Source organism: Molossus molossus, unplaced genomic scaffold (genome assembly GCF_014108415.1).
Source record: "Molossus molossus isolate mMolMol1 unplaced genomic scaffold, mMolMol1.p scaffold_m16_p_5, whole genome shotgun sequence".
In the NCBI taxonomy this organism is placed as follows: Eukaryota; Metazoa; Chordata; class Mammalia; order Chiroptera; family Molossidae; genus Molossus; species Molossus molossus.
Window position 1 is genome coordinate 49559779 of NW_023425388.1, and position 12551 is coordinate 49572329.

General features: G+C 37.0%; 1 protein-coding gene across 3 annotated transcripts in view; it reads left to right on the forward strand.

The window, feature by feature from the left end:
• The window catches only part of VPS8 (VPS8 subunit of CORVET complex), a 268778-nt gene that overhangs the window by 20458 nt on the left and 235769 nt on the right, over positions 1 to 12551 (forward strand). For all 3 annotated transcript variants that reach the window (XM_036243939.1, XM_036243937.1, XM_036243938.1), the window contains 3 exons: positions 3724 to 3854; positions 8582 to 8675; positions 12461 to 12493. In XM_036243939.1, coding sequence (XP_036099832.1) covers positions 3724 to 3854; positions 8582 to 8675; positions 12461 to 12493 — 258 coding nt within the window. The remainder of the gene's footprint in view (positions 1 to 3723; positions 3855 to 8581; positions 8676 to 12460; positions 12494 to 12551) is intronic.

Genomic DNA, 12551 nt, shown 5'->3' on the forward strand with positions numbered 1-12551 from the left:
ATACATATAGAAAAAGTGCACAAATCATAAGTGTGCAGCTTTGTGAATTTTCATAAACTGAACGCCCTGTGTAACCAGAATCCAGATGAAGAAATAAAACATCACTAGCACCCCAGAAGCAACTTTTGTGCCTCTTCAGTACCCAAACCCAGGATAATTACCACCCTAACTTCTATCACCCTTATTTAGCTTGCCTGCTCTGAACTTCATTTAAATGGAATTATACAGTATGTGATTTAGTATGTGTCTGGCTTATTTTTCTCAATATTATATCTTTAGATTCATTCATATTTTTGCATGTAATTGTTCATTCCCATTGCTGTATAAAATTTTTATGTGTATACCATTATTTATTCATTCTGCTGTTAATGGGCATTTATGTAATTTCCATTTTCTAGCTACTATGAAATGTTCTCCTGTGGATATTCTTATTTATGTCTTTAGCTACATATACACATACATACATATAGTTACACACACATTTCTGTGGGGTATAAACGTAGATGTAGAATTGCTGAGTCATCAGATATGAGTATGTTCAGCCTTGGTAGATACTGCCATGGGTTTTTCAAAGTGGATGTAATAATATGTACTTTCAGCACAATATATAGGAGTTCTGGTTACCCTAGCCTCACCAACTTTTGAATTTTTCTCTCTTTTTCACTTACCCATTCCTTTTCTTTTTTTAAATTTTTTTTTCTTTATTGATTTTAGAGAGAGAGGAAGGGAGAGGGAGAGAGAGACAGAAACATCAATGAGAGAGAACATCGATTGATCACCTCCAGCATGCCCCCCCACTGGGGACTTGGCCCACAACCTGGGCATGTGTCCTGACTGGGAATCGAACTGGTGACCTCTTGGTGCATGGGTCGACCCTCAATTACTGAGCCACACTGGCTGGGCTAGCCATTCCTTCTTATAAGTGTGTAGTGGTATCACATCACAATTTTTACCTGAAATTACTTGGAGAGTGATGAAACTGAGTATCTTGGCATATATTTGGCCATTTGGATATCTGTTTTGTGAATTGCCTTTTTATGTCTTTTGCCCACTTTTCTATTGAACTTTTTGTTAAAATTTATTATAGGATTTCTTTATATGGTATAGATATAAAACCTTTATTAGATATATGTATTGCAAATATCTTCTTCCATTCCCTGGGTTACTTTTTCAATCCATTAATGGTTTCTTTTGATGATCAGAAGTTCTTAATGTTAATATAGTTCATTATGTTAATGTAATTTTAAAACCTTATTAGGTTTTTCCTTTATGGTTAGTTTTTTTATGTGTCTTGTTTAAGAAAATTTTGCAAATTCCAAGGTCATGATGATACTATCTGTTTTTGTTTGTTTGTTTTAATCTGTATTGTTCTTCCTTCCACAATTAGATAGCTCTGCAATTCATCTGGGATTTTTGTGTGTAATGTTGTGAGATATGAGCCAGCACCATTTACTAAAAAGCATATTCTTTTCTGTGGTGTCACTTTTGTTTTAAATCAGGCTTTCATATATGTAGATCTGATTTCATTGGTCTTTCTGTTTTGCCCTAATATCACATTCTAATGTTTGAACCTTTATAATAGGTCTTGATATCTGATAGTTTCAATATTCCAGCTTTGTTGTTCTTCAAAATTGCCTTCCTTATTTTTGGTCTTTTGCATTTCTATGTAAGTTTTTGAATCACTTTATTAGTTTACACACACACACACACCAGCTTAAATTTAATAGAGTTATATAGATTTTGCATATCATTTTGGGAGAATTGATATCTACTATATGACTAGTAATTTTAAATTCAGCCTTATTGATACCAACAATTCTTTTCTTTGACTTATCCTGTAAGCTCTCAACTCTGCCTTAACTTAGCTGATCTGTTTTCTTTAATTATGTCCCCAGGTATTTAAGAAAATCAAATAAGATTCTGATTGACTCTCTTATTTAAGACCTTTGTGCTATAGTTCTTATTTCTGAATTATTTCCTTTCCCTTTTCCTACAGCAGTTGTTCTGCTCTTGTACAGCTCTCAAGTAACATAATATTTCCTTGCTAACCCTAATTCTGTTCTTAGCAGACCTGTGTGTGGAGATATCTGAAAGCAGTTTGAAATATGGGCCTAAACCTCAAGAAAAATGTTGACACTGAAGATACAGATTTTTAAGCCATTAATTAGCATGGCATGGTACTTGAAGCAATAGTTATTGATTAGCTTGTTCATATAGTAAGTATGTGATAAAGGAAGATAATATAATTCTGGGAAACAACATTATTGAAAGGTTGGATTGAGGAGAAAATAGAGAACATGACTGATAGAAGAGACCACCTAAGTTGGACTATCAGCAAAGAGATGTATTAGAAACCAAGGGAAGAGAAAGTTTCGAGAAGTAGGGAGTGGTTTTTAGTGTTAAATGATGCATAGAGGATGAGAACATGCTAACTGAAAATAGGCCAGTAGATTTAGCTAAGTAACTTCAGCAAGGGTAGTTCTCAGTAGCTAGTAATGGATGGAGAAAGTAGTGATAATGAGTGTGGACTGCTCTCTGAAGAACATTGATGGAAATGGTAAGGCAGAAGGTAGTCCAGCTGAAAGCGAAGGTGGGATCAGAACATTTTCCTTTAATATCTGTTGTTCAGAATCCACTTGTTCAAAGCTAAACTCCTCATTCTGCTTTATCTGTTATTCTTCTGTTTTCTTATCTCAGTAGTATCACCCCTTACCTGGTTGCTCAAGCTGAAAATCTTGGAATCTTCTTTGACTTTTCCCTTAAACCCCACTCCCCCCCCCCTTTTAAATGGTAACCAGAGATTTAGGATTTTATCTCAGTAATATCTCTTTCATTATTCTTTCTCTTGACCTCTTCTGTTGCATTCCTAGGCTAGACTGTCCTCTCTTTCCTTGATGTTGCAATACCCGTCTTACTAGTTGTTAATAGTCTCCCTGCCTCAGCACCCCCCCATCCATCTTCACACTGACCCATTTATCTTTCCAAAACATGGTTCCAATCATGTGTGTCCACTTAAAAATCTCAGTTGCCTTCCCACTGCCTACTCTATATAGTACACTAATTCATTAAACAAATGAATACTGATTATATGTCAGATATTGTACTAGGCACTAGGGATGCACTGGTGGACTAGATAGATGTGGACTCTGCTCTCACCTAGCTCAATGCAATATAAGGGTTTTTACAATTTGGGTTCCAGCTTATCTTTCTAGGATCACCTCCATTTCCTACTCATATACTCCAGTCATTTTGGAATACTTTTTCCATGGGCAAAATCTACATTATGAAATCACTGTGTTTGCATATGTTCTTTTTAACCTAGAATGCCTTTCTAGTTAGTGTCTGCCTGTCATATTTCTCATTGTACACTATGTTCAGGTGGTATTTGTTTTCTTCTGATTAACCATCAACTCTTAGTTAACTAGTAAAGCATACACACAATTGAATTTTAAGAAATATTCTGTAGCTGACAATAATCTGCATAACTGTTCCTTCTTTCTGCTATAAGAAAGAAATTTTTGACTGAACTTTTTGTAGAAAGATAATCTATTTAGAGTTGAAACTTAATTCTGTAATATGCATCTGTGGTCAGTAACAGTGCATGGAAAAGAGATGAAAAGCAGAAATCAATATGTGAATGTTTTGGAGAAACCCATTAATACCTATCTGACTTACAGATTACTTTGAATTTTAAATTTATTGATCCATATTATTCCAATTTAGACTGATGATGAAGATGAGTCTTTTGTTCTCGAGGATCCTACATTGTTAAACATTGACACGATTGATTCTCACTCCTATGATACTTCCTCTGTGGCAAGCTCAGATAGTGGTGACAGGACCAACTTAAAAAGGTAAGTATGTATTTGTTTAAATCATACTTGCATATAAAAGAAATATTTGATATTTAAAATATAAATATCTCTTTATAGTACAATATGGTCTGCTGGAGCCCTGCCTAGGAAGTAGAAGCCTCATTTTGGTGGAAATAATATATTTATCAGACCCTAAAGATTTTGGCATTGTTGAAGAGAGAGATTAAAAGGTGGATGCTATGACCACCATCTTTTGCACGTCCAGTAGGAAGCTGTAATAACAGCCAGGATTCCCCAAAGCAGTAGAGCCTCTGAAGGAGCACAAGTCAAACCTGGCACAGTGTAGAAACATGGAGCTTGTTTGACTTCACCATCTTTTTGTTCGCTGCCCTCCTCACCCCTTCTTCCTACTCTCTAAGGCCAGCTCCAGCATTCCTTCATTCCCTTGGAATGGGTTCAGAGGAGAGTCGCAAAGATGATTAAAGATTTGGGAAAAGGTCTTTTAACCCTAAATAAGTTCATTTTGGCTGCTTTTCACCTTCCAAATTCTTGGAGAGCACATAAAAAGGAAAAAGAAGTGGAGGAAGCATAATGTAAATACTTTATTGAATTCATGTGTAACTTTAATGTTGATAAAGTTGTCTGTATTTTTCTTCTTAAATTTTGCCTGTATCACTGCTGGTTTCTTCAGGTTGTCAGCTTTTATGGAATAGGGGCTGTTGCTGGGAATATTACCCTGTTCATTACTATTTTCTACAAATGGATAACAAATTTTTTTCAGCTATATTGAGATGTAATTGAGATATAACACTGTGTAGACTTAAAGTATACAGTGTAATTCTTCGATACACATCTACTGTGAAATGATTACCACAGTAAAGTTAGTTAACACCTCCATGCAGCACATAATTTCCATTTCTTTTTGTGGTGAGAGCATTTAAGATATGCTCTCTTAGCAACTTTCAAGTATATACAGTTTTGTTAGCTATAGTCATCGTGCTGTACATTAGATTCCTCAACAGTTACTCATCTTGTAACTAGAAGTTTGTACCCTTTGGCCAACATCTTTGCATTTCCCCACTCCCCAGCTCCTGGCAACTACTATTCTACTCTCTGTTTCTATGAGTGTGTGTTTTTTTTTAGATTCCACATATGAGGTCATACAGTATTTATCTTTCTCTGTCTGACTTATTTCATACAGCCTAATGTCCTCAAGGTCCATCCACGTTGTCACAAGTGGCAGGATTTCTTTCTCATTGCTAAATAATATTCCATATTGTACACACACACACACACACACACACACACTACCCCCCCCCCCCACATCCCACATCTTTTTTTTTTATCCTCACCCGAGGCCATTTTTTGCATTTATCTTCAGATAGAGCAGGAGAGAGGGGGGAATAGAGAAAGAGAGAGAAACATCTATGTGAGAGAGAAACATCAAGTGGTTGCCACCCACACAACCCCAACCAGGGCCGGGGACAAACTGCATCTCTGCGGGCCAACACTCTAACCCAGTGGTTCTCAACCTTCCTAATGCCACAACCCTTTAATACAGTTCTTCATGTTGTATGTGGGCATATCTGCATATGGGCGAACCGCCTGGAGATGGATAGAGGAGCGGTGTCTCGGTTCCTAAGACCATCGGAAATATTTGTTTTCTGATGGTCTTAGGTAACCCCTGTGAACCGCTACTCTAACTGCTGAGCCAAACCGGCCAGGGCCCACATCTTCTTTATCCATTTTTCTGTAGATGGACAATTAGGTTGTTTCTGTATCTTGACTATTGTGAAAAAATGCTGCACTGAGTTCCTTATATATTTTGAATATTAATCCCTTGTCAGATAGATAGTTTTCAAATATTTTCTCGTATTCCATAGGTTGCCTTTTCACTTTGTTGATTATTTCTTTTGCTGTGTTGAAGCTTTTTAGTTTGATGTAATCCCACTTATTTGTATTTGCTTTTTTGTTGCTTGTACTTTTGGTGTCATATCCAAAATGCTGTTGCCAAGGCCAGTGTTAAGGAGTTTTTCTGTGTGTTTTCTTCTAGAAGTTTTATGGTTTCAGGTCCTATGTTTAAAGTCTTTAATCCATTTATTTTTTGTGAGTAGTGTAAGATTCTTCTGCATGTGATTATCCAGTTTTCCCATCACAATTTATTGGGGAGAGTATTCTTTTCCCATTGAGTATTCTTGGCTCCCTTGTCAAATTTTAGTTGACCATATTTATTTCTGGGCTTTCAATTCTGTTCCATTGGAATATATGCCTGTTTTTATGCCAATACTGTTTTGATTACTATAGCTTTGTTAGATAGTTTGAAATCAGGAAGTGTATGCCTCCAACTTTGTTGTTCTTTCTCAGGGTTGCTTTGGCTAATTGAGATCATTTACATTTCTATATACTAACAACAAAATGTCAGAAAAAGTAATAAAACAATTTCATTTACAATATCATCATAAACAATAGCATACTCAAGGATAAGTTTAACCAAGGAAGTAAAAGAAATATACTACACTGATGAAAAAAAATTGAGGAAGACACAAATGAAGGGAAAGATATTCCATGTTAATAGATTAGTATTGTTAAAAATGTTCATAATACCCAAAGCCATCTAAAAATTTAATACAATCCCTATCAAAATTCCAATGGCACCCTGGTTAGGTGGCTCAGTCGACTGGAGTGTCCTCCTGTGCACCAAAAGATTTTGGGTTTGATTCTCAGTCAGGTGTGTACCAGAGGCAACCAATTGATCTTTCTCTCACATCGATGTTTTGTTTTTTTTGGTTTGTTTTTATCATTTTAGAGAGGAAGGGAAAGGAAGAGAGAGAGAGATAGAGAGAGAGAGAGAGAAACACATCCATGTGAAAGAGAAACATCGATCATCTGCCTCTTGCATGCCCCCTACTGGAGATTGAGCCTGAACCTGGGCATGTACCCTGACTGGGAATCAAACCAACGACCTTCTTGTGCATGGGATGATGCTTGACCAACTGAGCCACATTGGCTAGGGCTCTCACCTCTCTCTCTCTCTCTCTCTCTCTCTCTCTCTCTCTCTTTCCTTTCCCTTCCTCTCTTCCTCTCTCTCTAAAATCAATAAAAACATATCCTCAGCCTGGCTGGTGTTTCTCAGCGGTTAGAGCATTGGCCCACTTACAAAAGGGTCACAGGTTCAATTCCTTGTGAAGGGCACGTACCTGGGTTTCATGTTTGATCCCTGCCCCAGTAAGGCACATGGGTGAGGCAACCAATCAAACTGTCTCTCTCACATCGATGTTTCTCTCTCTCCCTCCCCCTCCCCTTCCACTCTCTGAAAATCAATGGAAAAAATATCCTCGCATGAGGATTAACAACAACAGCAAAAAATACATCCTCAGGTAAGGCTTAAAAAAAAATCCCAGTGGTATTTTCCACAGAAATGGAACAAACAATCCTAAAATGTGTATGGAGCCATAATTTAAATGTTTTTGATGATATGGTCACTACCTAATTAAAAAATATGATGTCTTCTTTTTACTGACATAATAATGTTAGAACTCCTTTGCATGGCATCAGTCTGGACTCTGCTTACCTTTTTTACCTAATCTCTGAGTACTCCCACCCCCATCATCCTGGTTCATGCCTTTTGTATACAATCCCCCCCCCCCCCACACACACACAAAGTATGCACCTTTATGTCTTTATATTTCTGCTTATGCTTTTTTGTAGCCTGACAGACATCAAGGCCAGGTCAGACATATTCTGTTTTCTATAGCTGTCTCTGATATCGCCCCTAATAAATAGGATTAAATTCTAACTTATTTCATATCTATAGTGTTTTATTTATTTTTCTTTTCTAACAATTGTCCTTGAATTTAACAGTGAATTACTTATTAGTCCCTCTAGCTAGGCTATGAAGTCCTTGAGAGTAGGAACCTGGAATTGATTATTTTTGTATCTCCAGAACATTTCTGTTAGTCACACAGAATAGGTGCTCAATGTTTGGTAAACGTTTTAAAATTATTTTTTGTATGATGATGAGGAGGGTAAGTGAAAGAAGCTGTTAGTAGGCACAGCAGAGAATTAATAATGAGTGGGGAGACCTGGCCGGTTTGGCTCAGCGGTTAGAGAGTCAGCCTACAGTCCAGAGAGACTGGGGTTTGATTCCCACTAAGGGCACGTAACTCTGTTGCTGTTTGTCCCCTGCCCTGGTTGGGTTGTGTGGGTGGCAGCCACTTGATGTGTCCCTTTCACTTCGATGTTTCTCTCTCTCTCTCTCTCTCTCTCTCTCTCTCTCTCTCCCTCCTTCCCTCCATCCCACTCTATTCGAACAAAAAATGGGAAAATGTCCTTGGGTGAGGATAAAAATAATAATAATAATAATAATAATGAGAGGGGAATCTGAGGTGGTTGGCTGAAGAATGAGAGGGTGCTTATAGATGGCAGGAGGGCAAGAAAGGCGGTCAAGGGTTGAAGGCAGGTAGAGGGGATGGACATGGGGGCAGGAGAAGTGCTTTATAGGCAATCTTCTGGTGAGTAGTAGAGCCTCTTGCTGTATCAAGATGGGCATGGAACAGTCAGAATCAGTGAAGAAAGGATAGGTGGCTTTATTTATTTTCCTGCTTGGCTTCTCTGAGGTTCATTGTGGGTTTAGTACAACATTTTAATGTGGAACCGTTAGACTCTTTATGCTCCTCCACTTTTCTTGTTTTCAGTGCTGCTTTTTTTCTTTCAAAGCTTTGCGACCCTGCCTTTTCAATTTTGTTTTCTGTTCTTAATTTTTTTAGGAAGAAGAGATTACCTGATTCTTTTTCACTCCATGGATCAGTTATGCGACATTCACTTTTGAAGGGAATTTCTGCCCAGATAGTGTCTGCAGCTGTAAGTATTTTGTTCTCTTCCCCCAGCTTTATAACCTGCAATGGCATAATGAAGTAGGAATGAGCATAAAACAAAGCACAGCACTTCTCTTGGCTTGAGGCTTAAGAAAAATAGAATCTGGCTTTCATGGGTTTTGTGTGATTATTTTTGACTCATAAGGCATGGCTACACATCTTGACATAGAAATTAGTGCAGCCATGAAATAAAGGTCTGCTCAGAGTCTCGGGTGTGCCTAAATGAAATATGGCAGCAAGCCTAAAAGAAACACTATCTGCCTTTTCTTTACATTCCTTTTCAGTTTAGTTGCCATCTTGTGTATTTGGTAGAGGTAGAATGCTTGGGTTTTTTTTCAGTCTTTTCATATGGAGAAATGATTGTTCAGAATCTTTTACAACTGAGTGATTTCTTTCTTTCCTCTTCTTCTTTTTTTTATAATTCACAACATCTTTTCATGTACCTTATTTTATTTACTCTGAGAACTTTGAAAGCAGGGAAAGCCATGTCCTATTTTCAAATGAGAAGGCAGGTTTCAAGAGATGATACTAACTTTTCTTACATCATTGGGTTAGGAAATAACATAGCAATTACTTAAAACTGGAGTTTCTGTCTCCAAGTCGAGCGCTTCTTTGCTGTGAAATGGAGGTGGTATTGGTGAATGTGCCCAGTGGATAATGGCTGGAAGAAAATGTCTGTGGTCTTTTTGAAAATGATTTAGAGCACTGGGTTAATGCAAAAATATTTAATAGTCCATCAAGACAATAGACACGGATTCTGGTATGTGTTATCAAATTTTTCTTTGACCCCCAAAGCCTATAGTTTTATGTAGCCTTTCAGTTTTAGTCTTCTGAATTCAATATATAGATCCTGTATATAATAATAATGATGATGATGATGGTGATGACAGATTCATACCCCAAGAACTTTGATGTGTTTTTATATTCTTTTCATGAAGTTTAATTGGCATTTTGCATATTTGATGTGGACAGAGTTTTGATTTTTTAGGAGAGTAAGAGATTGATACAGAAGTGGCATTATGACATGATAATCACATTGCAATTTTCAGGTTAATTAAAGAAAGCATTTTCTGTGGGCAATTTGTATACCCTGACCCAGCTCATGTATCATGAAGTCAATTTAAATAGAGAGAGAGTCAAGCAATGGAGGAAACCTGGGCATTCGTCTTTCCTGTTCTAGGTGGAGAGTAACTCATATTTTCTAGAATGGGAACCACCTGTTGAGGATTACATTTCCATGACGTTTTCTGAATTTAATCCTTATGTAGGTGATGAAATTCATTCCTTTCAAAATCAAGATGAACCAGAACAGTCATTTGACCCACCTGTGCAGTTTTAAAAATATTTTGAATAATGGAGACTGAGCTAAAACTCAGACACTGAACAATGATTAGATAAATCTGTTATTTAAAAGGGTTTCTCCTTCTTCTTGAAGAGGAGGGAAACATTCTAATAAATCCCAGAGTGTTTGCATTCTATTCTTATTTCATTGCTATGGCTGAGCTCCTTTGGTATGTTAAAATGAAAACTGCTTTTCCTGTGACAGTCTTCATACTCTGCCTCCCTAATTCTGGATTACCAGCTCAATTTAAATTGTATGCTTTTCTGTGATGGTTGGTTTATTAACATGTAAAGCTAGTTATATTTTTTGGTATCTCTCCTGAATAGTTGTTCAGTAATGCCTTCAGCCATGTGGATAGTGATGTTATTAGGGCTGCCTAGGGCCTTGATCATCATGACTTTGTAATCATGCCTGGAGAACACTCAGGAAGGATGAAACTTTTAAAGCTGTGAACTTCATTGTTTAATTTTGGAAACCTCCTCAAAGTAACATAACATGTGACTATATTGAAAATTCAAATGAAATTTTAAAGGATATTTATCATTTTAATGATCATCTAAGATAAAAGAGATACCTTAGCATAGTGTTTTTGCAGAATGTGTCTACTATGTAAGAATCTCTTGGAGTGCTTATTAAAATTCAGATTCCTGGCATCACCCCAGACCTACTGACTTGGAATCCCTAGCATTGTAGCATAGGGATCTGCATTTTAACAGGTCTCCCAGGTGATTCCAATGCATCTGGCTTTTTAAAACCACCACACTAAGATGTTGCAACATCAGTACTAAAATTCTGTAATCTCTAAAATGCTTCCCACATTTGTGGTTTTTAGTTTTTAAAGTTAGCTGACTTCTAATTTCATTATTCAGGTTCCATTTTGGATATCATTTATGTTCTTCATCTGCTGTCTCATTCTTTTTCCCTGTCTGGAACACAAATCAGTCATTTAGAAAATATTTGCTGCATGCTTCTTAATTGTTGAGCCTTATGGCAGGCAAGCTTTACACACACACATATCCACACAGAGTTGGGTATGTCCTGCTGTCCAGGACATTGTACATGGCAGCCTTGGTGATTGCTCCTCTTCATGTTCCCATGCACTGGAGGAAGTTTCTTAAGTTAGTTCCTGGGAAGCTCTATTAAGTCAAGTAAAATAGATTCTTTCTTCTGAGAGATTATGATAACTAATTGACCACACTGATAGGGAGAGACATGGAAAAGAAATGTAGAAATGGTGCAGAGAACCTGGCTGGAACCTGGAAGCCCTGAGTTGGAGACACAGTTCTACCACTTGCTGAATAATCTTGGGCAACTCAGTTAAACTCATTAAAACTTCTGTTTTCTTAATTTCAAAAATCAGAATGATACTACCTGTGTTATCTCTCTCTCCAGGTTTGAGAATCAAATAGTATAATATATGTATGTGAAAGCTCTTTGCTATTGCAGTGCTAATCAATGTAATCTGTTACTATTATTTAAAGTTATAGTACCATCAAATAGATACCTTTACATTTATATGATATGTTATCTCTAGTTTGATTCTCAGGACACTCTTTGATCTAGATAGGGCAGTATTTGTTCTTTCTTTTTTTTTAAATCCTTACCCAAGGACATTTTTGCATTTATCCTCAGATATAGCAAGAGGGAGAGAGGGAGGAAGAGAGAGAGAAACATCAATGTGAGAGAGACACATCGAGTGGTTTACCACCTACACAACCCCACCTGGGCCAGGGACAAACTGCAACCAAGGTACGTGCCCTTAGCAGGAACTGAACCTGGGACTCTCTGGTCCGTGGACCGACACTCTAACGGCTGAGCCAAACTGGCCAGGGCAGTATTTGCTCTTTCTTGAACAGATGAGGTAACTAATATCCAGAAGGGTTAGGTGACTTTCCCAGGGTCATACAGTTACTGGTAAGGAGCTGGGACTAGCGCTTAATTTTTTATATTCTTATGCTTGAGAACTACTGAATATACCTTGCCCAGGTTTTATTTAGGGGTTATTGCATAATCTGCTGGATAGGAAGCTCCTACTTAGAGGAAGAATATCTTTAGTGTTTGTTTTCTTTTTCTAAAATCTTTATGTACTCCTACTATTTTGACCCATAGTACTTATGCTTTATTCACATTATTGACACTAGAATCTCTTTCCTCTCTTTTTTCCTTAACATTTTTATTTATAATCAGTACCTTTCCTGAAGCATCTGTTATAGTAAGTAAAATAAAATGATCTTACCCTCGTGCTCTTTATATTTTGTTGGTATATACAACTTTTGTAGTTTCTCTTTGGGGCAAAAACAAAGGTTGTACCTCTTGTCTGAATTGATTTGGATCAAAGTATATGTAAAGAGAATGCCTTATAGCATTTTCTGTTCTATAATGAGAATATCTTTTCAAATACTTTTTTTTTTCTTCTAAATTTTATTTAGGACAAAGTAGATGCTGGCTTGCCTACAGCAATTGTAAGTATATTTTAAATAATTCTTTAAAGGTAAGCTCTCTATTTGATTGAGTTTTCTT